Source organism: Pleurodeles waltl, chromosome 6, assembly GCF_031143425.1.
Source record: "Pleurodeles waltl isolate 20211129_DDA chromosome 6, aPleWal1.hap1.20221129, whole genome shotgun sequence".
Classification (NCBI taxonomy): Eukaryota; Metazoa; Chordata; class Amphibia; order Caudata; family Salamandridae; genus Pleurodeles; species Pleurodeles waltl.
In genome coordinates, this window is record NC_090445.1 from 660,762,493 (window position 1) to 660,788,503 (window position 26,011).

The following is a 26,011-nucleotide window of genomic DNA, read 5'->3' on the forward strand; positions in this document are numbered from 1 at the left end:
CCTCAACCAGGTTGCAATTTTAAAATGGACCCTTAGAGTGAGGGGGTAGCAAGCACTGGAAAGTACAGCAAAGACACAGAAACACTTGGTGACTCTTGGTTCACTGGATGTCAATTCAAATGTGTTACTTTAATGGTGGGAGAACCCAGAAACCTATGTGTACTTAAAAAGAAAACAACTTTTCACCGATGTTTAAATGAAGATTTTAATTGACTAGATCAACTGAAAAATGTCATGTGCATCGCATGTTTAACACAGGTAAGGGAGTGATGCAAAGAAGAGGAAAGTGGAACTTTTAAGAGAGCGTGAGAGACTTAACAAGACATCATAGCAAGTGGCTTGGGTGAAGGAGGAAGACGGACTGATTGGTTTATCGGGCAGATTTTCTGTTGACCATTGCAAATAATTGTACCTCCTTTGCCAATACAGTAGTGGAAAATATACTACATTTTGAGTTTTCAGTCTGTGCAGTCCGCGTTTGTCCATTAAAGTGATTGCGTCTGCTATGGGAGAAGCCACTCTGTAGAGAGAACCTCTGGGAGGGAGTATTGTGGAAGAAGGATACAATCATGTGATGTTATCAGTAGTCAAACGGTGTGTGTGAATTCACTCCTTTTCCCCGGTCGTTTGGGTAAATCTAAGTCTATGGTAAAGGTAAATAGCTGGAAAGAGGAGAGAGTAAAAAAGAGAAATTCTGCGTAAAAAACAGGCTTTGGTAAACAACTAAGGAGAGGCTAATGAGCAGGAAAGAGCGAGACAGCGGGTGAAGCATAGAAAAGAAGTGACTGCACAGTAGTAGAGGATACAGCGTTGAAGAAATGATCAGGAGAGGTGGCGTGATCCATTCTGTAGCTGACACATTTCCGCCCTGGTTCAGCTGGAAAGTGCTTTTTGCCTTCACAGTTTGCATCTGAGGATCTTCTGGTCGTCGGTGATGAGCCACAGCAGACCCAGATCCTGTGCCAAGTGTCTAAACTTATGGCATTTGTACTGCACCTGGCTCCAGGATGTTCCAATCGGGTTGCTTGCACTAATCCCAATCCTAAAATAAAGATGAGAGGATTTTATTGGAGATTTTCAGGTGACACATTCTGATTTCAAATAATTCAAAGCTGCGAGATAATGGAGCTGCTACTTTACTATAGGAAAGAAAACTGACACATCAAATAACATTCTCATGTGGTGCCCTGTGTGAGCAGAGCCATCTGAAGGTGCATGGGGCCAGTGCCATTACAATGCAGTAGACGGGTTGTGCGGGTGGGGATGAGGAGCTCTGGTACAACAAGGTACCTCATACTGCAACTCCCTCTGCCTAAAGCGACCATGTGAGCAAAGGTGCTGACGGTGAATCACAACTAAATAATTTTCTAGGACTATGTGAAACGCATTCCTGAATTTACAGGAGTAAGCCTATGTGCATTGGGCTCACTGTCTCTCCTTGTGCCCAAAATGACTCACCCATCTATCCATGTGTACCATGCAACTAACCATGTCGTCTCATGTGTCCCATTCTCCTCATACTGTGCAAGTTGGAGGATTCCTTGTAGATTACTTTGAATGGTGAAAAGTAGCTGCTACTTTTAAAACCTATTTGAAACCCTATCATTGTAGTTGTCAATCGCTGCACATTTGTAAGAGAAAGCTGGAAGAAAAAAGCCTATGAAGAGAAATGGCTCACGGATAATGGAAAGAAGGTAATAGAACAGGAGGAAGTCTGGTTGAAGCTCAATAAGCTGCTTGAATGCTGGGGCCAGCAACCGTCCTATGTGACATTTGACTTAGGCAAACTAATATCGGTTTTATAGTACAATTATTCTGAGATAAAGAGAATAATACAAAATAATTAAACATAGCTTTGTAATATCAGTGGTAAAAGACAGAGTGATCAAATTAGCAACCCAAAAAAATCTGTATCGGGGTGAAGCTTGAGTGTATGCAGGAATGATGATCAGCATGATCCTTGAAGATTGATGGAGTGAAAAAATTGGAACCATTTCACACTGGAGGACCAACCATGAGTTATTAGCATAGCCTCAGACATCTTGCAAGTACGTTGTAGGTCTATCATAAAGTACTTCTTCGAGTAGTAAACTGTCAAAATAAAAAGGCAAAAAAGAAGAAAGGTGCATGATAACCTACCAGATCCCAAAGTGATTTAGGCAGAAAAGAGAAAATCCTAAATTATCACACAGATTGGACTTAATTTTGAAGAAGTGGAATTTATTTACAGAATGGTTCAATATTTACTGGTGACTCTGAATGTTGGCAAAAATCACTGGTTCCTAAAATGTGTAGGCCATGAGTACTCAATGGAAACCACTGGTATCAACTTGAGGTCATCTAGGGAAGGAAAACAATGAAGAGGCAATTTCAGACAGTTTTTATGGTCTAGTGTAGATGCCTACAGAAATGCACCATTTCCAAGGTAATCAAAACCAGTTGGACATCATAACCACCCTCTGGAAAGTTAAGAATTGATTTGGTTGGAACCTCTAGAGTCAGCTTTCCAAAGGCAGGATTGAGGGTGACTGATTGACTTAGGTTATGGAGACCTGGTGTCCTGTGTGTCACAGTCACAACCCATGCTCGTCTCAGTTTGACACTCCTTGAGCTCTTTGTGGCCTTGTCAAGGATATGTAACCCTATATATGTGCTAGAATACAATACATATTGGGCCATATGTACTAAACTTTTTGCACGTCGCAAACAGCAAATTTTGCTGTTTACGACGTGCAAAAAGCACATCGCGATGCCCAAACCCCATTTTGCGATTCGGTAACCTGGTTACAGAATCACAAAATGGGATTGCGAGTCGCAATTAGGAAGGGGTGTTCCCTTCCTAATTGCGAGTCGCAGCACGATGTTGTATTGTTTTGTGACCGTAACACCCATTTCACTCCATGGGACCCCTTCCCCTTTGTGAATGACATTAAAAACATTTTTCCAGAGCAGGCAGTGGTCCTATGGACCACTGCCTGCTGTGAAAAAATGAAACGAAAACGTTTCTTTTTTTAGTTTTGTAATGCATCTTGTTTTCCTTTAAGGAAAACGGGCTGCATTACAAAAAAAACTGCTTTATTTAAAAGCTGTCACAGACATAGTGGTCTGCTGTCTCCAGCAGGCCACCATCCCTGTGAGTGCTGCGAGTCTCAAGGGGGTCGACCCACCTCATGAATGTACATGAGGTGGGCCTTTGCGACCCCCTTGCGAGTTGCAGATGGTGTCAGGGACACCATCCTACATTCCGATTTATGACTCGAAAATTGCGATTCGCTCTGACTCGCAATTTCCAAGTCACAAATCGGAACCTACATACTTCTGGCCCATTATGTTGTCATTTTCATGACAGAGCCCTCTCCCCAAGAGAGCTGTCATCATTGTGCCAACTAACTTGGCCAGTGTCCAAGCATTGGAGAGAAAGACAGTACCATAACTCGCACACCATATGCAATGTTTATGAGTTCCAAATGTTTATACCAATAAATAACAACACCTAAAGGCAAAGGCATTTGTTGTGCAAGTGATGGATTGTGCACCTAACCATAACTTGAACATTTCACTATTTTTAAAGCAATATCAGACTATATTATCTGGTTACCTTTTGTGTTTCCTATATAAACAAGCATTTGCAATGCAACGGGCCTTGCATTACGTTGAGCTAGAGCTATTAGCGTTGTAAACTCCTAACCAGACTTTTCTTGCCACATTAAATGAAAAAAATAAATGAGCGCTGTGAAATAAAGAGTAAAAGCAGAGCTTAATTTGTAAATAAAAACGTGCCTGTGCCCAAAGCCCTCTTAAACACACGGCTAATGCAATTAAATGTGCGAACACAGAATACAGAGGCAGCGTAATCCTGAAGCCACCTCAGGCCTCTTCAATCCATTTACAGCCACTCCCTGTCCCTTCAGCTCATTCTTTCAGCTTTCTACTTTCTCCCTTTGTGACGCTTTTTCGTTTTTCTCCTCCTTTGTCTTTCCCATATGTGTCTTTTGCTCACAACAAATGCTTGAGGCAGAAGACTATGCGCCGACCCTCAAAAATAAGTGCTGGTACTCAACACCGGCAACAACGAGCACAAATTAATCACTGAGTAAAAGTAGTCCAGAAACCATAGGGAAAGCATGGAGCCTCGTATGTTTCCAGTAGATTACTGGTGCTCTCGAGGAGGGCTAAACACCAGAAAATGTTTCCGTAATTCTCACTTAGCTGTCTAGCCACCAGTCCTGTCAGTGGTTCTCATTTCAAAAGGCTTGAAATTCCTGATCAGTGTGGTAATCCTGTTATGGGCTGCATTAAGAATGATGACGTCCACTGTGTTATCACAGATCTCTCATGTTTCTAAACAGCTGCAAACAGTGGGGGGATACTGCGGTAGACAATGGGAATTACACCCTGAATTATTCACTTTAACAATGTTATTTTAAGAAGCCTGAAATTGCATAAGGGGGACAACTCTTATCGTTACATCAAGGGTGCCGAAGCGGAACCTGTAAGGTAAATGTGGGAATGTTCTCAAGTATTTTGGTTGGTCAGAATTTTGGGGTTCTCTTCCCCCACACCTACCGTGCAAAGATACACCAAAGGAAATAAAAAAAAGCGGTGGACAGAACCAAAAACACTTGTTAAACAAAAGAAATAAAAAAAAGCAAAAGGAGGTGCCAAGGGACCTCCCAATGCATAAAGAATATAATGAATACCAACAGCAAAAAAAACGAGTAGGCATGGGATCTTTCAAAATAAAAAAATAAAAAAGGTTGTGTGGAGGTACAGGGGACAATAAAAGAAATTGCAGCTGACACCTTTGGAATGGGCACCAGATCCGATCCGGTTTCCTCCATGATACTACAGCACTCTATTCTTCCCCTGAGGGCAGGATGGGGAAAAGGTAAAAAAGGTAAAAAGCTGCAAAAACAAAAAGAAAGAATAGGATTACGAGAAGGGGTAAAAAAAAAACAAAAAAAATGAGGCAAGCTGTCAAGGTGCACTCACTGTGGGAAGGTCACTGGCAAAGTGCGCTGAGAGGAGGCCTTCCCTTAGTGAATAGGCCTACAAGTGTCCTATAACAAGATTGAATAAACTCTCCATTTTGCTTATTTACCGGAAACACTGAAAATCGCCAAAATAGCTGGTTAATTATTCTGACAGAATAAGCTTTAATTTAAAAAAACATTGGCAAAACCATGTTTTCACATGTTGCATAGCATCTGAGCTACAGTACAACGTGGCTTAAAGTGTTAAAAAAACCTCTATGAAGCGCTCACCATTGACTAGCGCTTTTTTCTTGACACAGCCAATAGAATTTGCATAGGTGAAACCTATTGGCCTTGCCAATACTTTTTTTTTTTTAAACTTTTTGCGCTAAGCTGTCCAAAATGACACGGGTTCTGAGCTTGTTTTGTCACAGAGACTCGAAGAGATGCAAGGCCGTAATATGGCTGAGGTGGCTTGCATCCCCATACAGAGGGGGGGATATTCTTACAGTTTGGTAGGGGATGTCCCTCATCGGACTGGCGCATGGCTAATGTAAACAATGGTCAGCCCTTCCCTGAAACCAGAAAAGCAGAAAATGGTGGAATGAATATGAACAAAGAATTGCTGGAGTTTGAAATAACAGTTTTAGATTGTTCTAAAGTTACTGAATGGTGACACAATGTTTTTACAAATAACCAAGACAATTTTTAGACAGTCCTCCCCTTCACCCTGGTGCACTCCTGGTCTTTCGTATTTCCAAAGTGACTGTATGGACTCAACCTAGTGTGGGCAAAGGTAGGACCTCCAGTATACTCCAGAGCTTTTTAACAAGATAGCCTCACAAGCTGACTTTTCTTTCAGTAACCTTAGTCCTGTTCAGCAGGAAACACCAACGGTTTGCAGAGTTTATAGGGAGAGCCCGGAATGTGGATATGCGCTGAGCACTGTGGCCGGCCCTGAAAACAGGCACTGAAACTGGATATTGGATGCCAGAGAGAAGACCACCCCAGACATGATCCTTTCCAGGGCAGTGGCTTCCCATTGGGTGCTGGGACACAGAAAGCCCGCAATGAGGCCCCACACTCTAGCAAATGTGCAGCTCTCTGTCACCTGGTTGCGGCTGGTGACTGGGCAAAGTGGCAGGGGCGGGGAGAAGCAAAACACGAATAAAAAAAAGTTTAAAAAAAATAATAATGAACTTACCTTAATGTCACAGCAGCACTGACATACTCATGCACAGGCTTCCAGCCTGCCCTGGGCCAATCATGATGCTGTTCAGAGCAGGGTTATGATTGGCTGGAGCACCCTGGCTGGGTGCTCCAACGCAGACTGGGAGCCTGGGATTGCTCTCTCCAACCCGGCAGCACAGTGCCGGCTAGAGATAGCTTTTTTGCACATATGTGTTTGGCTGGCCCGAGACGGCTGGCCAAACAACATGCACCGAGGGGAGTGCTTTGTGCACTGCTCGTCACCCCCATCGCCCCGCTCCTTTAAAAATAAAGCGATATAAACATTTTTTATTATCGTTTTATTTTTAAAGGGTTGCAGCTGCTGAATGCGGTGGGGGGGGGGGAGAGAAGGAGGGGTGACGCTCCTCCATCATAGCAGAGGAGCCACCCCAGCTGGCACCCAGAGGACATTAACATAAGCTCAGTCAAAAGCCATTCCCAACTCTGATTGCAGCGATTAGCAAACCCTTTACAGATCATGATGTTTTTTGATAGAGGTAAAATGTCTATATTTAAAAGCATGTTCGATGTTGGTTTAGCACCTCATTTTAGACAGTTAACACTGTGTACTTCCACAATCATTCCATGCCATAATTATCAGTTAATTTCGCGTTCACAATACGTAAAAAACTAAAATGCATGGTGTATTTCCTTGCGGAATGCTTCTAAAAAGGCTGACTATCAGAGCAGGCGATCACCTGAAAACCCGTGCTCTCTTCTGGAGTGCTAGAACGTAAAAAAAACAAGCATTTACAATGCAACGGGTCTTGCGTTTGCTCATGTTAGAGCTGATCGGGTTGTAAACTCTTAACCCGACTTTTCACCTATCGGGCAAAAGTGCATTTATGCACATAACCTGAAAAAGTGAACTCAAGTATGTAAAGCGCTCAACTTCTGCCAAGCGAGATCACGCTCGTAAATAAGAGAAAAAAAGTCCACGAGACCGATGGAAAACAGCGAGCCTCGCATGTTTTCTGTACTTGGTCGCTGCGCTCTAGGAGGGCTAGCCACCGGAAAAGGCATGACATATGCGTGCCTTTGACTAATGAAAGCAAGCAGATTTTATTAGGGAAGCCCACCAACCAATAAAAAACACTGACGTGAAGTTGACAGGGCTCCGAGCCCTTTTCTAAATACAAGAGTGTCTCGCTGCAATACGCATGCGCAAGCGCATGCAACGCAGGCTCGACCCTAAAAAAGAACCTCGAGAAAACATGCGGTTAGGGGAAGGATACTGGCCACCAGTTTAAAACTGTACTTGCCCAAGCTCCAGGGAACAGCTGCGGAAAGAGGAAGTGAAACCTGATGAGGTGACCCTGATACTGCTGACTAGTGAAAAGCAAGAAAATGAGAGAGACTGCGAAGCCAACCTATTACAAGAAATTTCGCATGTGCTGCACAAGTGAAACCTAAAAAATGATCTAGTACAGGTTTCCACTTCCAAAAAATAAGCACTTGGCAAAGTGCTATTGTTCCTATGAGACTCAGGAACAACTGAAGAAGCTGAATATTGTGTCTCATTACCTAATAGGCAAAACTAGTCTCTACCATATAAACTTAATAAACATATTATTCACAATACTTTTGCAATGGATGGCGCTCATTACCCCTGAACAATTAGAAAAAGGGATTGATAAAAATCCCATTTAGACAGATGTTACTCTCGTGGTTGTATGTCCGAAAATTGTATGCAGACATTTTGACCCCTGAGTTTAGAATTTCTGTTATTAACTCCAAAGAACAATATGTTTGCAGACGATATATAAACTAAGATAATCTGACAACAATATTTTTGTTCACACCTGTATCACTTTAGGAAAAACCACAAATTGCCAAAATGTAGTTATTGGTCCAATGCAACAGTAATGCTTTCTTTAACCTTTTGAGGGAAGATCAACCTAGTACAATACTACCTCCTAATAGAACCAAATAACATTGTCAATCTAAAAGTCATACCAAAGTAAAAAGGGCACAATAGTACAGCAAGCGACACAAAATATTTTATAAATAGTCATTCTTGAACTATTCACAAGCACCTAGGACTCCCCAATAGAAGTATACCTAAAACTGATGTTTCTATAAGATTCTGTAATGAATCCAGCCTTGTATCCCAAATTGACACCTTTCATATGCCATGCAAAATGATTGAAAATAGTGGATCGGTTTCCTATATTTCAACTTTAGATTCAAAGACATTTGCAAAGTGCCTTAATGCTAGAGGGAATAAAATAGCAAGCCTCCATGATTGTGCCTTTGGTAGTTTCAGAATCTAATTAACTACATACTGATAATGCATAATAATTATGCAAAAGCCTAGTAGTAGGCTATCATTGATTTTTTCTCAAAGTGGAACCTGTTCATAGTATGTAGAAGAATTGTCATCAAGCCATCGGGGCAAAGCTAATGGCTAACATTCCAACAGGAGTGACTGAAACCATCCCTGTAAAATGCTATTTAAGGTTGACAAAATGGAAACCATTTGGCAGCTTTTAGTGTCATCTACAAAGAAAGGAGAGGCACTCTTTCAAAGGCTATGTTAGTAACTAATGGATTTTCATACTATATTTCACACTAATTTACTTCAAAAATCGTCTCTCAATATACAATGTTGGACTAATGATGAGGGTGACTACAGACTATACTTAACGCCACAGCTAGATTTGTCCTAGAACTCACTCTCCACATCACCTCCTACCTCAGGGAACTCCACTGGCTCCCTGTACAAAAAAGATGCCAGTTCAAGTTCCTAACCCAAGCATGCAAGGCTCTACACAACTGAAGACTCACCTACTTGAAACACGGCCCAAAATTCCATCAGCCCACCAGATGCCTCAGCTCTGGTTCTCTTTTTCTAACCCTCAACTCCTGCATCCGACATAGGAGAAGTGAGGAACACCCCTTTCCCTACCTAGCAGCGAAGACTTGGAAGGAGCTACTCTTTAATCTCTGGACCGCCTATTGCTTCCTGAGTTCCGAAGTTCCCTGAAGACCCGGCTGTTGGCCTGGCCAGCACCTGGATAATCTCATGGTTGACAAGAAGCGCTCTACAAATCTACTGATTGATTGATTTAATCCGTTTTGAAGAGTTGTGAATTGTGATATGTTTAGATCATGCCCCGGTCTATATGGACTGCTTATAGAAATATATTTTCCAAACTGATGCTTAATATGTAGGTCTGAGAGTAGTGGTGTCTTGGTTAGAAAGAGGAACAATAGGTAAAAAAAAATGTAATAGTAAAAAGCTGAATAATTTGTCAATCCTTTTCACAACATTGAAAAGGAATGATCAATTATTCAGTACGCTGTAGAATATTTCACATTACATTTTGAGCCTCCAGCACAGTTTATTTTACTGACCACACTTCTCTAACGTGGTCCATGATTACATTAATTTTCACTACATTGTATTTTCGTGACACCCTCTGGCGTCCTAGCAGTGCCTATGATGAGGTATGTGTTCACTTTTATCAGCACTTTGACAGCAGAAGATGGACCACTGGGACTACAATAACAAATGTGATTTTTAACAGCTCACGAGCGATCGCAAGAAATGTTATGACTCCGAATGTCCCTACAAAATCTTGCAAAAGTATGATCCTCTTTCCAAATTTATGTGAGGGTTTGAAAATGTGTAAAAACATACGTGCAGCTAGGACAGGATCCCGATTACACTTCAGCCTTGTAGAGCATCCTCAAGGACCCTGTAAAGTCCGGTGAAGGAATGTTGATAACCATGAAATGCTACGGACATATGTTACTTCCTTGACGTTTTTGTACTGCTACCATATTGTATTACATTACATAAAAAACACAGTTATACCAATATGGACAGGGGCAATCAAGCAATGTCCAGACATGTTTAACTTACAATACATAGTTTAAAACATTTGTCGGATACCAAAGGTGTGTCTGTCGAACAATAAATATAAAAAGAATAACAAACAGATGAAAAAACAACATGACCAAATGTTACCATTATAAAGAATCTGTGTGCAGAATAAAGGTAAGACATTATTATAAATGGTTGGACGTTTATACGAACGAAATGAATAAAGCGATTTCTAAGTGAATGAAGTGCATTCGCAGTTCTAGAGCTAGATGTGGGCAACAGAATTGATCACAGACTTGAACAAGAATAAAGGGAGGTAGACTTTGCACAGCTGCATACGTAGAATGATCGTAGTTTATTAAAGATCATAGAAATGTTGCTCTACAGAGGAAATAAAAAATTGTCTTTTCACTGCTGTAGGGATTTCAATAATGTTTCAACTGTATGCAAGTCACCAGGTCACCATCAGGACGGAAAATAAGTTGTCTTGATATGGTCAACTTCCATAAGGGGATAAATACTCGAAGTTGACTTGAGGCATTAGTCCATAGCAGATGTGCAATTTTAGGGTAGTGATATAGTAATACTCAAGCGTCCGTTGGAGGCTAAAAGGAAATTCATCCAAGAAAAAAAATCAGTCAGCCATGACCTGAAGTGAGGACCTGGTACGGCCGCGGTGCGGTGACGTTTCAGCTTTCAAACAAACAAACTCGAGTAAGCACTTGAAGTGAGAGCTTTCCGAAGCTAATAAACATCACAATAAGAGACCATAATAAATGTTTCATGTTATACCTGCGATATGCATCCCCCACACTGTTGACTCCAAACACAGAGCCGTCGCTGCCCACTTCAATCATGGAGAGCTTGCCTGACACTTGCTGCCACCTGGAGCCGCTGCAGGAACTTGGCGTTACGGAAAATCGGTAATAGATGTCATCAGCCGAGTTCACTCCCCAGCAGTTATTAGTGTTACAGCTGTAGTACTTCAGCTTCCCTGCAATATTGTTCCAGGGAAGGGCCGACCCATCCTTAGCTGACACTGTTGCCTGATCAGGCAAGCAAAAAATGTCATCATTCATGTTAGCACCAGAGATAAACTGGGCTCCACCGGCATCAATCTGCTTTAGAAGCCCTGGAAGTAAAATGAAGAACAAAAGATGTGAGAGCAAATGAAGATTATGGAGGGAAAAACCTCTCCCCCAAACATTGACTGCATTAATTGGAATACTTTTGAGGTGGGTGATACATGTTAATCAGTGGGCTATTGCTATGGCATACCTCCCCAGTAGAGAATGACTGCACTTACTGACTCCACCACCTCCCCCCACTGAACACCACCCCCACCCCTTCTCGTCCCCCCACACACTTGCCCTCCACCCTTTGAGGACTTTCTGAGTATCTGGTCCCCTAATTTCCCAAAAGGGCATGGTATTCTAAGCTCCAGATTTCTGGTTTGACCTCTGCCTCCATTCATGTTGACTTTCTGTTACCTAACACTACTGTGATCTCTCCTGCAAATCTTAAAATTAACTAAAACCTTTATTGTCAGATTCACTAAAATACATTAAGGGACCTTGTAAATTTATTAAAATGTAAAAAGAGCACTGCTATTGATCATTTTGCTTAACCACACCATTAACATTTTCGCCATATTGAAGACGTTTCACAGTGCAAGTGTGACGATTTGATTGACACGGTTAACCTCGTTTGTCTATTTCAGTGGTTCTTATCATTTCAAATAGGCTTCACAATAACACATTTTTTTAGAGATTTTTTAGTCGTTTTATTATAATATCTTTCATAAATTAATGTGTACAAATAATATTCTGCTGGATTTGTAGAATCCTCTTCAAATCGTCAGGTCCAAGGAGACTGAGGACCAGAGTGAAATGAAGTTCATATTGCAGCATATGACATTTAAAGGGACATTTCTCTGAGCAATGAGGAAGTATGCTTTGTTCTTCACTGGGAGGTGCATGTGTATAGTTGCTCCACAGCGCCACTGGAACTTTTTTCTGCAACATTGATATGAGTTGTGTTACAAAACTTCGTATCCATCATGACCAGAGGGCTGAAAAAAATCACCCATTCACATCCAATCAGAATCAGATAGGTCCTCAGATTTTTTTTGTTTGGATCTGCAAATAACAACTGAAGCCAGTCAGAATCTTACATTACTTAAAAATATTTACTAGCTTTTCCTCGGACACAAAAGTTACACATATACAAAGTTCAGTGCTGTTCTAATCCTTTCAGTGCAGATTTTTTTCAACCAGATAGTTTCCAAAAATCTGACAATGCTAGAGTAAAGGCTAAAGGCCTTCATTACGAATGGACACTAAATTCAGATGTGGTCAGTAACAGCTATTACCAACCCAATATGAATTATGAAAAGTTTACTTTCAGTTGGAGTTTTCTTCTGCAGACCAAAATGATGAATTGCGATGGGAGTTGGTTGCCCCAGCAGTTCTTTATTTTCCAGTGTCCCCTCGGGTACTATCTTGTAATAGGTCGGATTTTCCCTGCCCTGGCAGTTACTGGTACCCCTGGTAATGTGAATTGCAGGGGTAAGGATTGTTAGTGTATAGGCACCAAGTGGCTTAGGCAATTGATGAAAACATACCAACACCCCTCTTTTTTCTTTACAAAAAGTAGGCTCTCGGTCCTTTACTTTGTACATCCTTTCTATGGTTTATGATTGTTCCCCTGACCCTTTATTGCCCCCATATATCATAATCTTTTTCTGCTGCTTTCAGAAGATACACTGATACCATGACAAACTATTCTTTATGCTATTTTGACCGTTTTCTCAACAGAATATCTATGAATGTTCACTGATCCACTATATAGCATATGTGGATCCACAACAAAACTTTTCAGTCATGGTCAGTGTAGGAGGCTGGCCCAATGTGAGGTGGACACCTATGGTGTTACACCTTATACTGGGTCAAGGCATCCCTTATTAGATAGAGTTACAATGTCTAGGTAGCCAGGGCTCTCTAGTGGTACCTGTGGTGAGTAGCCAAGACTTATCAAGGAAGAGTGTGAAGCATTTCCAATACCACAGTAGTCACACAGTAACTTATCACACATGACAGAAATGACACAGTGTTGCAAAAATAAAGGTGCTTTATTACAGGAACACCAAACTAGATTACTGTAGGCAAACCCCCTTCTGGAGGCAAGTACACACAAAATATACGCAAGTATTAGGATATAGCAAAAGAAATAGCAAGGCCCTGCGGGGGGGGGGGCAAACCATATACTAAAAAAGTGGAAAGCAAGAATGGGTCCCCCATCAGAGGATATGGAGTAGTTAGGTAAGGCCTGGGAGAGAGTAGAACCTCAAGAGGTAAGTATCTAGAAGACCCCCCAGCGACCAGGAGAACAGAGGGAAATTACCTGGTCACCCCATAGGCTAACATGGGGCTTGTAATTGGAATATTGCAAGAACAGGACCAGGCCTGTGGAACACAACAGGAGATTCTGGATTAAGAGAACCTGCAAAAGAAGGGGACAGAGGCCAGGTGGGGGAGGAGGCAATGCCCACCCTTCTGTGGGTGAAGATCCGGGTTGACAGTGATGGATGACGGATAGCCCTGTAGTCACCTGGGAGCTGTCCCTCGACAATCGCCAGATTGCAGATAGGTCAGTGGTCAGGGGACTACCAACAAGCACAAGCAAATACAAATGGAGCTGTTGGAGATTAGCAGAGCTAAAGGGGACCAGCGAGGTCCTGCGGACTCGACCCTTGGAGGCGAGTCCTAGCTGAACCTAAGAAGACAGAAGAGACAGTAGAACCAGTTGGACGCCTCCACAAGCAATCCACCGGCAGAAGGCACAGTAGGTCACAGTGAGGCCCAGGTAGTGCACCTGAAGAGGAGTCGCTGGAGCAGCAGAGAGGAGACTGTACTCTTATAGGTAGAGTGCTGGGGGCTGTGGCTACTTGGAATCTGAAGATCCCCTAGAGAAGGAGTCAACAAGCCTTGGTTGCTGCAACAGTAGTAGTGCACATGGATTCTGTCCTGAAGTAAGAGGCAAGGGCTCACCACCTCCCAAGTGGGTTGAAGGCTAAGAGGACCCAGGGGACCCCCTCAGAACTACCATCTGTGTTGAAGAATCTTCAGGGGTCCAGAGGACAGCAGATCCCAGCAGTCAGATATTGTTGCCTTAGGTGCCTGCAGATGAAGGAGAGTGACTCCTTCACTACAAGGGAGATTCATTCTTGCTTCTTTGGTGCACCTGAAGTCTTGCACAGCCATGGAAATGTTGCAAGTTGCTCACAGGAGCCACGGAAACATTGTTGCATGGAGAGGTCGTCTCAGTGTTGCAGTCTTGTTCGTTTCCTGTGAAGTCCAGCAGCAGTTCTGGTGGACAGGGGCAGATTCAAGCTAGCCTGGCTGATAAAGGGTGATACTCTTAAACCGGTCCCAGGATGCTTGTTACTGGTCCAGGTAGGACCTGGCTTGGCAGTTCGGGCTAGACTGTTCCCATGAGGGTCAAGACTGATTTGCATACTGCTGGGTCCAAACTGGAATGGCATGGCAAGCAAAAAAACTGATGGATTAAACCCAGATCTGTGACTGGGGGTGAATGTCTGATTTCTTCAGCATTCTGTCCATCATCTGTTGTTTTTGCAGGGGCAGAAGACGTCTTTGTAGAGGAGTCCTGGTGGAGTCTTGCATGCCGAATCTGGGGACCCACCCGCAAGGGAGCCCCTAAATAGCCCAAAAAAGGGCTTGGTCACTTTGCAAAGTAACCACCTATCAGAGGAGGTCACTGATGTTATCCGCCTAGCCTGACTAGTCAGATACTCCCAGGGGCCCTTGCCCACCTTGTTTTTTAGATGGCAGAATCAAGTGGCCACCGGAAGGAGCTCTGGGCACCACCTTTGGGTGGTGATGAACAGGGGAGTGGTCACTCCCCTTTCCGTTGTGCAGTTTCATGCCAGAGCAGAGGCGGGGGGGGTCCCTGGACTGGTGCAAACTGGATTATGCAAGGGGGTCACCAAATGTGCCCTTCAAAGCAAACCGGTAGCGTGGGGAGGCTATCCCTGCCCAGCTTTGTAACACCTCTTTCCAAAGGAGAGAAGGCTGAACCCCTCTCCAACAGGATATTCTTTGTTCTGCCTTGCCCTGTTTGAGCTGGTCAAGCAGCAGAAGTTTCCCGCCACATTTGCCCCGGCGGTGATAACCCGACCTCCAGCCTTTTCCTGGTGGTTTGAACTGCCAAGAAAAGGCTGGCGGTACGGGGAGTCGTGGGGCCCCTGGGGGCCCCTGCACTGCCCAAGCCAATGGCATGGGCAGTGCAGGGGCCCCCTGACAGGGCCCCATGCAGCTTTTCACTGTCTGCATAGCAGACAGTGAAAAGCACGACGGGTGCAACTGCACCCATCGCACGGCCGCAACACCGCCGGCTCCATTTGGAGCTGGCTCCTGTGTTGCGGCCAAGATCCCCGCAGGGCCGGCGGATCGAAACCAGGTTTCCGCTTGCCGGCCCAGCGGGGATCTCATAATGACAGCGGCGGGAGTGTGGCTACATTGGCGGCCGCCCGGCGGTCAGATCTTGGCAGGCGGCTGAAGCCACCCGCCAAGGTCATAATGAGGGCCTATGTCATCAGCAGGTATTGTACAAGGGCCAATCCATGTATGTAAAACATTGAATTACAACATCCTGTGTCTGGAGAAAACAGTCTGCAGAGTCTAGAGCGTTTCCCAACCATTAACTTACCCAAATTGTCGACTCTCATATGACATTTAAGGCACCCCTTGAGCTTGCTTTTTGTTTTCAAGTAATCGTCCTATGGGGAACAGGTCTCGTCCGCACAATCATTATCCCTCCCCATCTGAGCTCTCCCCTGACGTCGAGGTGCCCTCCTCAGGGAGCCTTCTCAACAAATATATCCAGAGTTGGACAGCTGCATTCGCACCCTCATCAGTACGCAATATTCTCATGTGGGACTCCTCAGCTGCCCCCCATTCCAGAATGTCTCTTAGCCATTCTGTAAACAGTGGTGTCCTGGTGCTCCTCCAGCCTATGGCCATTCTCCTTTTCACCAGTAATAAAGCTAGTTGGATCATTCTTCAGTGAATCTTGCGCCCCCTGGGGCTCTCCATTCCCCCCAGAAGACCGACCTGCGCCTCCAGAGGGACATGCATTTCCATAGCTATCTCAATACGTGCCACAACCTGTTCCCAAAAACCCTGTGCCCATCCCCGGGTCATGTGCAAAAAATTAGCATCAATCGTTCCACAGCGTGGGCAGGTGGCCCGCCTATTTGGATCTATTTTATTTAATCGTTGTGAGGTGATATAAGTACAATGTAATTAATTAAAATGCAGAAGTTTAAATCTGTTGTTACAGGATACTCTACAAACCAATCCCAGTGTCTGATCTCCTTCTGCATCCTCAATAGATACTTCCCGGTCCGTCTTCCACATACTCCAAGTGGGATACCGGCATGACACCCCATCAGATCGAAGGGCTTTGTAAAAGAGTGTTATTAGGTCTTTGCCCTCAACCCACTAAAGGAGGCCCTCAAGGACTGCGGAGGCTCTGGGAGCCACGGGAAATCCCATCCAGATCTCCCTTGCTACACATTCCAACTTTGCGTAATGTAAAAAATGGTGTGGGCCTATCCCAAAGGTGTCCTGCGCTTCCTGGAAAGTAATAAATGTGCCCCCAGGGTACAATGGCACCCACTTCTATACATCCTCCCTCCCTCCACTGTGCCATGGACACGATAGAGTCAATATTCTGGAAAAGCTTCAAATACCATATGCTCAGGGTCCTGCTAAAGGGGGCTGTGCATACACCTCTTTGCACCTCCTTCTTCCATATACTGGCCGTGTGCATGACCAAGTATGGTACCGGGACCTCAGATCTACATCCCTGCATCAAAAACTAGGGTAGCATGTTCCTGCCCATCCCTCCCCCTAGCTGTCACTTTTCCCAGTTGTCCGATGGGGCAAACCATTGAGCCTCGTTCTGCAGATGCGCTGCTTAACAGTAACAAGCATTTGCAATGCAGTGGGTCTCACGTTTGCTGTAGTTAGAGCTATTAGCATTGTAAATTCCTAACTGGACTTTTCTTGACACATGATTTGAAAAATAAAACAGTTGACATAAACAAGCCAATTCAAAGCGCCACGGTGGCCAAGAGCATGAGCACCAAGGATAGACACAAAAGGAAAAAGAAGTTCATTCGCAGTCAAACATATTGGAAAACGTGCAATTTTCCATGTAACAGGGTCGATGGCCAAGGCGGTAACAAAACCGCCCCAAAGGAGTAACAAATGTAAAGCATTTACAAATGATAACAAAGCATTTTTGAAAGAGAAGTCCATTAATGAATGATAGCGATGGGTTTGCGGTGGGTGTGGTTAAAAGCCCACAGATAGATTACAACAGGTCAGAGGGCTTGCGTTCTCGAACTAAAAATGCCAGGACAAAAGCAGTATAGACTCTGTACTTATACCCTGGAATCTGTGGTTCATTTAGTATATTGCTGCCCCGCACTGCTGGTGCTTTAATACTTGCATTGCTAGCCTGAGAACGTTAATGATCCAAACGGAAATTCATCACTTTTACGAATATCTACTTGCAAATTATTTTATTTTGACAGCACCGCTTGAGTTGTGTGCAATTTCAATTATGAGATCTCATTGCTTCGAATCACTGGACATTGGGTTGCTCGCACCGCACGTTGCACTTTTAGGGAAATGCTTTTGCACCTGTTTGAATCATGTTAAATATGCTATGAAAATATAATACCTGCATTAACTGCTTTGAAAGACTGGCCATTGGGTTCCCCCCACTGCACGTGGCACTTTTAGTGAAATGCATTTGCACTAATACTTGGAATGCTTTTGATACTGCTTCATGGAAGGTTCACGTGCATTAGACTGGTTGTAATGCTCGGCAGTCTTTGCTGATGTTTTAATGACTTAATATTCTTGTTTAATTCATTGATTGACAACCTCGATGACTCGATTTTTATATTTATTACATTTATGAACATGCGGTCATAATGAAATGATTTTAACTTGACTGCTCCGCTCAATTTGTATGTCATATTAACTATGATATAAAAATACAAAAAGCGCATTAACTGCTTTGAAGCAATGGCCGCATGTTGCACGTTTTGTGAAATGCGTTTGCACTTGCTCAAATTATGTTAATTTTACACAACATAAAGATGCAATAACGGGATCAACTGAGTTGAAAGAATGACCATTGGGTTGACCGCATTGCACGTTACACTTATAGTGAAATGTTTTTGCACAAATGATCTGGATACTGCTCCATGGTAGGTTTATCTTATTATTCTCTGCTTGCATGACACATTGAAAATGTCTTTCATGTGCAAAGATGTTACTGTGTAGATTTTATTTTACTGATTACATTTTCTTTTTCCATCAAATGTTTCTTGCATGGAATATGATGTTATTGTGAAGATTTTAATTAATCATACAATAAACTTACCTACATATTTACTTACATGCCCTGGTGCCTCATCACACATTTGTAGGAAGCTAGTTTGTGGTTCGTGCCTGCGTGGTAAGAGTGCTCCCTGTGAGAAGGATAGTCTTAGCCATGTTCCTGAGGTGAATCTGGCAGGGGTCCTGTCATCTGGCGACGGTTGTGCATGGACGAATGCAGACGGTCTTGCCTTTGGCACGCCTTCAGTGCACCGGGTGTGCTGCGAGGCCGCGCACCACCCACTATTTTATTCATGGAATAAATTAACAATTAGACAGCTGACCTATTCTCACAAAATGGTGGCTGGAAAACACTCCCTAGTCAGCATAGTTTGCTCACATGACTGCTGATTCAATACTGTGTGCAAGACTGAAAATTAGACCAGAATTTAAAATGTCCCAAGTAAAAATAGTGGCAAATTACAAAGCACCGATTTGCTAAACTAATTCCCCCCATTTTAGCAGCATGAGAAAGTGTTTCTATTCAATTAGCAGCAGTGTGGATGTGAAAAGTACGGATCTTTCTGTAACTAACGATGTGGAATTTATTTTTGCATTTTATTTTTCTGTTTAACCATGATGTAGCTGCACCAAAACCTTTTAACAATCAGGTTCAAGCTACTTCGACCACACCTTTAAAGTTTTGATGTAGTTTGAACTTGAGAAACTCACTATTACTACAGTAGACACTAACATCTCTAGGAAAGATATGCGCAAACGAAATAAATGGAATAAAGAACAAAAACTAATTGTTCGTTTTACAAAAGTAGTTTACCAGTTCAATTAAGAGTGTTGTAGTCTTTATGATGATTCAGGTAGTATGACTTTCCTTAAAGGAATGTGGTTACCTAAATATACATTTTTATGACATTGCAAGCAAGGGCACTTACACACACATGCTAATGCACATAAACACACATCCACATAGACCCCCACCTCCACACACGCACATGCACAGGTGGACACCCATGGCAATTTACAAAATATTTTTAGATGTTTATATTACAGTACACCCAATTCAATGCATTACGAAAATGGTGCTAGATTTGTCTGACAAAGCAGTGCCTTACTGCGCGATTATTGCACTATTATCTCTTCTTTTCCTTCAAGAATCAGAAATACGGTTTATGTTTTTGAAACCAAGAAAGTTGAACTACAGTTATTTAAGGACTGTGTCTATTTAGACATAGAAAGAAAGAACGAAATTGAATAGTTCAACTTACGAGTTCTGTTTATATTAATTTTGTGAATGAAATACAATAATGTTCAGTGCTTCCCACTCAAATATTCCACCTACTCAGCTTGGTCTTAGCTATACATTCAATTCTTTCAATGAAAACCTCTGCAGCACATGTGAAAGTGTAAGAGAGAAGACAATTGGTTAGATTTTGCAGAAAAAATACTTACCGGTTTCTAAAGAAAACTTTAAGCACTAAAAACTTACGACAGATAATTTCGTGAGACAGAAATAACAGACAGTGTTTCAAAAATTATTACAATGCAACTAAAAGCAGGTGTCTGAAGAGAAAAGAAAAACAAACATTCTTACCCGCGTTTTTAATTCAGGCGTTGTGCTTTCTGCAAAGACAGCAGATTACAGCACTGACTGACCAGGACATGACGAGTGTGAGCACACACGCGTCAAGCTGTAGCCCCGTTGGAAAGGGGGAATGTCATATTAGACGGTTACAGAAGTAATGCCCTATATTTCATGCTTGACACTTACATTCCTAAAAATCGATGCCTTCTAAATTTGCAATAACTAAGACAAAACACCATCAACGGCGAAACCTTAAACAGAGAAGGCAGTGCAAAGGAAAGCCAAAATATCTAGTTAGAAACAAATCCTGTCATTGACAAAATTGGAAAACAGAGGACATTCTACCTGATCCTGCCCTTAAGATTAGAGACGTGCAGTGAGTGGTAAGCGACGAAACTAAACAATGCAACGGGTCTCGCGTTTGCTCATGTTAGAGCTGATCGCGTTGTAAATTCCTAACCCGACTTTTCACCTATCGGGCAAAAGTGCATTGATATACATAACCCGAAAAAGTGAAATCAAGTATGTAAAGTGTTCGACTTCTGCCAAGCTCGTAAATTAGAGAAAAAAAAGTCCACGAGCCCGATGGAAAACAGCGAGCCTCGCATGTTTTCTGTACTTGGTCGCTGCGCTCGAGGAGGGCTAGCGACCAGAAAAGGCATGCCATATGCTGCCCTCGACTAATGAAAGCAAGCAGATTTTATTAGGGAAGCCCACAAACCATTAAAAAACACTGACGTGAGGTTGACAGGGCTCTGAGCCGTTTTATAAATACAAAAGAGTCACGCTGCGATACGCATGCGCGAGCAACACAGGCTGGACCCTAAAAATGTATATCCGGGACTGCCAGTCCCCCCTCTTTTATGTCCCGGTGCAAGATTGCTAGTGCTACGCGGCTATGCCTGCCCCCCCATATCAAAGATATTAATATGCTATTCAATTTACGGAAGAACCAGTCTTCCAGTGGGAACAGGGAGTTCTGAACTAAATATAGGCAGCAGGAGGGAAAAAACATCTTAACCACCACCACCCTTCCCATCTACGTTAGCAGAAGACTATTCCGGAATTTACTGAGCTTTCTAGCCCTTTTAGCACCCTGTCTATATTTTGTTGCCTGTGGTGTCTCTCCGTGTGTGTCACCCTAATCCACAGATATCAAAAGCTTTCTAGCTCCCACTGAAGTCCTACATTCGGTAATGGCGCACTTGGTTTCTCAACCAGATTACCTAAGGGAAAATCGACTTGCATACATTAATGCGTAGGCCAGATGCCTCGCCAAAGTCTTCCAGAGACTGCATTAGGATAGGCACCGACAACTTGGGTGTATGTAGATAGATCAATGCATCATCCGCATATAGCGAAACAACATAGGTTGTGCTTCCAACTCGGATTCCCCAGGGTGCCAGCTCCGATCTCAGTAGCAGTGGAAGTGGTTCTGTTGCCAAAGCAAACAACAGGGGTGACAGTAGACACCCTTGCCTGGTGCCACGTCCCACCAGCCAGGCATCCGAAGTCTCTCCCCGACTGAAATAGGCAACATGTGATCCGTGTAGAAGAGACATATCCATGAGCAAAAAACTGGGCCGAACCTCATGGCCCTCAGTACCACCTTCAGATAGGCTCATTCAATGGTATCAAATGCCTTTTCAAGATCTAATGAGGCCAGGGCCTTTTCCTCTCCACTTTCTAATGTATCATGTAAGACATGAGTCAACCTCCGGAGATTGTGGGTCATCCTACGTGCCAGTATAAATCTGCACTGGTCCTCATGCACCAATCCCTGAATAACGCCTGCCAGCCTTGTTGCCAATATCTTGCAGAGTATTTTAAGATCAGTGTTTAGCATGGTGAGGGGCCTATACGCTGCAGGGTCCAACGAGTCTCCCCCAGGCCACAGCACTAAGCACAAAACCCCTTCTCTCATGGTCTGCGGGAGCACTCCGCCTCACCTCCTGGTAGACCTTTAGCAACTTGTCCTCCAATGTGGTTGCGAAAGACTTATAAGATTCTGCCGGAAAACCATCATTTCCCCGCGCCTTGGAGGCTGTGAGCGCTTTTATGGCTTCTCCCACCTCCTCTCTAGCTATGCCCTCTTCAAGCCCCAATGCATCCTCCCTACTCAAGCGAGGGACCGTCACCCATGCCAAATACTCCTCCAGCCTTGCTTCATCCATCTGCGGTCCCGCCCTGTACACTGTCCTAAAATGGTCTTGCAATTCCAATAAGATGACGCGCCTCCAAGAAAGAAGCTGACCCCACTTATCGTGGACGGCCAAAATAGGGGTGATCTCCCGTTCCCTGCGAAGAATCCATACCAGAAGCCTGCCTGATCTGTCACCCTCCCTATTTAGCTTTTGACCCTATGCACTGAGTCTCTTTTTGTCCAACATATCCCACAGCATTTGAACTTCCCTGTGGGTCGCTAGTAATTCATCACTTACTGCTTCTGTGTGAGGCTCCTTCCTCTGCAGCTCAGCGAATCGATCCACTTTTGCTTTCAAATCTCCTTGGGGTGTCCTGCGTACCCCACTAATTGTGCCAATGCATTCCCCTCTTACTACCGCTTTAAGGGCCTCCCATTCGACAGCTCTAATACTCATTGTTCCCCAATTTGTGCCCTTGTAGAATGTTATTGCATTTCCCAATTCTGAACTACAGGCCATGTCTGCTAGCAAGTGTGATGGCATACGCCAGATTAGTGCCCCATTTGTCCTCTTGCTCCAACCCAAGGTCAACAGGACAGTGGCATGATCTGACAGGAACCTCGTCATGTGCATTATTGCCTCTATTCAAGCACATTCCAATTCCCCAGCAGGAAACGATCCAGTCGGCTATATGTGTAATGTGCATCTGACCTGCACGTGTATTCCCTGCTTTCCGGGTTCAGTAAACGACACCCGTTTATCAGTCCCAGATTGTCCGTTGCTTTCCTTAAAGTTCCTGTCATTTGGGGTTTGGTGCCTCCCCTACGTGGATGTCTATCCTGTTTCCTGTCTAATACACAATTAAAATCTCCTGCCCATATAATGGGTGTCCCTAACCTGTCCAGCAATAGATCCTTTTGCCTTGCAAAGAATCCATTGTCATCAATATTTGGGGCATGTGAGTTTAGGATCGTAATCTGTTCCCCATTCAACATACCCTGCAGTAGGACATACCTCCCTTCCACATCTGGTTCACTGTAGGTGTGTCTGAATGGGATCCCAGGCGCTATCCAAATGATCACCCATCTAGCATAAGAGGAGTACGAGGCCATGTACAGCAGTCCCCTCCATTTCTCTTTCAATTTCTGTGTCTCCTCCATCCTCAAGTATGTCTCCTGCAGACATGCATTTTGGACTTTATGCTACCTAAGATAAGCATGAACTTGGTGTACCCCCGGAGCCCTATGAAAGTCCATGTTATTATATTATACTTCTTTGTCATGTACACATTAATGCTCGTTCTCCACCTGCTTAACCATCTGCGCTGTCATCTCCAACCCTTGGCCTCAAACCTCCCTCTGTTTTAAGTTGTGCACTACAATGTGTATGAATAAAACTTCTGGACTTATAGAAACTGAGATCAACCCCCCCGGCCATACAGTATAACAACAACACTTTTACTGCAAATCCACTCACTTCTTGCTGCCAGGACTACAGCCTATCCATCCCTCCCAACTAAGCCTATCAAACCGAGGGGCTATCCCTTCCCCATGACTGGCTCCTTGCAACATGTGCCTTCATTATCAACTTCGTTTTTACAGTACATTATTGAACTGGCACTCAGTCTCAGATTTCTTCTTCGTGTGTTCAGTATTACAGCCTGTGCTCTGTGCACCCCCCATTCATTTAAACCCACGACCTGTGTGATATTGAAAAACTCTCTAGATTTGTTATGCTGCCATGAATATCATCCCATATCAACATCCACCCCAATGTCCTTTTGGATCTCCATGGCTTCACTCAACGACACAGGATTATCTGCAGTATCACTCTGATCCAGGCTCCCCAATGCCATAGTTCCATCTGCCTGGATCTCCACTCTGCCGTGCTCAGTCTCCACAGGTGTTTGCGGTTTAGTGCACCTCAACCACTATTCACTCTCATGCCCCGTCTCTGCATTATCCCAACTGACAGTCAGTCCATCAGCACTATGTCCCACACCTCCAACCACTGCCACACATCTTCTGGTGTATCAAAGAAATGTGTTGTACATCCCGAGATGACCTTCAAGTTGGCCGGATACAGCAACATATATCTAAAGGCCCAAATATCTGAGTTTTGCCTTGACCTTTAAAAAAGTTTTGCAAGCCATTTGCATCTTGGTGGTATAATCCGGATAATTTGAAATCTTGTGATTTTCCAATCGTGCATTGTCTCTGTCTTGACACACTGTCTCCGTCCTTGTAATGCGAGCAATGATGGCCTCAGCGGAGCTCCCAGTTGCGGTGGTGCCACCAACGCTCTATGTGCCCTCTCAATTGCAAACATTGTTGTGAGCCTAGCTGGTTTCAGCGTGTCCCTAATCCATGTTTCCACAAATTGCTCAGGGCGATTTCCCTCCGCTGTCTCAGGAAATCCCAATAAGCGAATGTTATTGCAGCGAGCCGTTAGCGCCCCAGCACGGGCCTCCGTCACTGCTACCTGATTTTTCAGGGTGGCCACCTCTGACTGTAGTTGCCCAATAGAACCCTCTGCAGCAGAAACTTTATTGGACACTTTGCGAAGGTCAGTGCGCAGGGGAATGACTTCTATGGCTACAGTTTCAATCTTGCCCTCTAACGCCTGCCTCGATCCCTGAATAGCCTGCAGCAGTTCTGCCTTTGATGGCTCTCCAGATTCTCCTCCTGGACCCTCCCTGCCAGAGGAATGCCGCGTGACACGCTGGGTCACCAGCGCTGGCAGCACATATTGGTCTATTTTGTTGCCCTCGGGGTCCCTTGCTGCTTATTATTCCCCATATGTGCTCTCTCGGTGTCCCCAGCCAGTCTGCTGCGCAGCCACACTCACCGCCTCTTCAATTCAGATGAGCCAGCGCTCCTGCCAGTCCGCGAGACAGCACCTGGCTCAGTCGTCACTCCTCCAGTCTTCCGCGACCATGCGGCTGGTCCCACTGCTTCACGCTGGGGCCCCGGCCCATCCGGAACGCACCCGGTCTCCTCCTGCTTCCTCCAGTAGGCAGGCACCCGGGGGCCTCAGCGCTTTTTCTGGTTCCTCCTTTGCTTGGCTGCCCCCATCACTTGGCTCCCAGCTGGCTCCCTTCTCTTCTGTTCCTTACGACTCGGCCTCTCTAGGCCCAGCGTCGGCTGCAAGCCAGGGCCGCAGTCATACCGCCACAATCTGCACCGGCCGAACCCAGCACATGTGCTTCCTTGTGTCCCCCTCTGATCTCTGTCATCAACGCAGGGGGTCCCCTCCGCTCAGCCACTCTGCTCCAGGCATCAGCGTGTGCAGCCCTGCCTCGCCAGAGGCCTAATTCCTCTGTTTCCCCTCCACCAAGTCTCAGGATGTCGCAGCTTCTTCGGGTCCAGCCATTATGCACCCCATGCAGTCTCCAACACTCAACCGTGTTTCTGTGTCGGCGGTGCCTGTTTTCACCAGGATTATGCAGGATATTTCAGAGGCCAGTCGGGAGCCTCAGAAATGCATCCTGTCGGGCATCTTCCGTGGCCATGCCCCCAGTTGTTAAAGTTTTTAACAGTTACTTAAACATTATCCCCACTTGAACCCCTTTTTTCTGTCTTAACAAAAACACAGACTAGATTTTCATGAAACCATGGCCAGCCTGCTTCACCTTATCCAAGTCTGGTGTAAATTCATCCGGCGATTTTTGTATTACATTTTTCCTGGGGCCATTCAACTAGAACCTTTCTCTGGCTAGTGTTTTTTCTTTTGGTTAAGGATTAGGGGGGTCATTACAACATTGGCGGTAAAAGGCAATTACCGCCATGCAGAAGACCGGCAATACACCGCGGCGG

The 26,011-nt window shown here is 44.3% G+C and overlaps 1 protein-coding gene across 1 annotated transcript in view; it reads right to left on the reverse strand.

Moving 5' to 3' along the window:
- Window positions 1–224: 224 nt before the first annotated feature.
- Window positions 225–26,011, reverse strand: part of LOC138300114 (fish-egg lectin-like) — a 109,136-nt gene continuing 83,349 nt past the window's right edge. The window contains exons 3-4 of the mRNA XM_069239032.1: window positions 10,825–11,164; window positions 225–1,042 (exon numbers count right to left, since the gene is read on the reverse strand). Of these exons, the coding sequence (XP_069095133.1) occupies window positions 898–1,042; window positions 10,825–11,164 (485 nt within the window). The 3' untranslated portion in view covers window positions 225–897. The remainder of the gene's footprint in view (window positions 1,043–10,824; window positions 11,165–26,011) is intronic.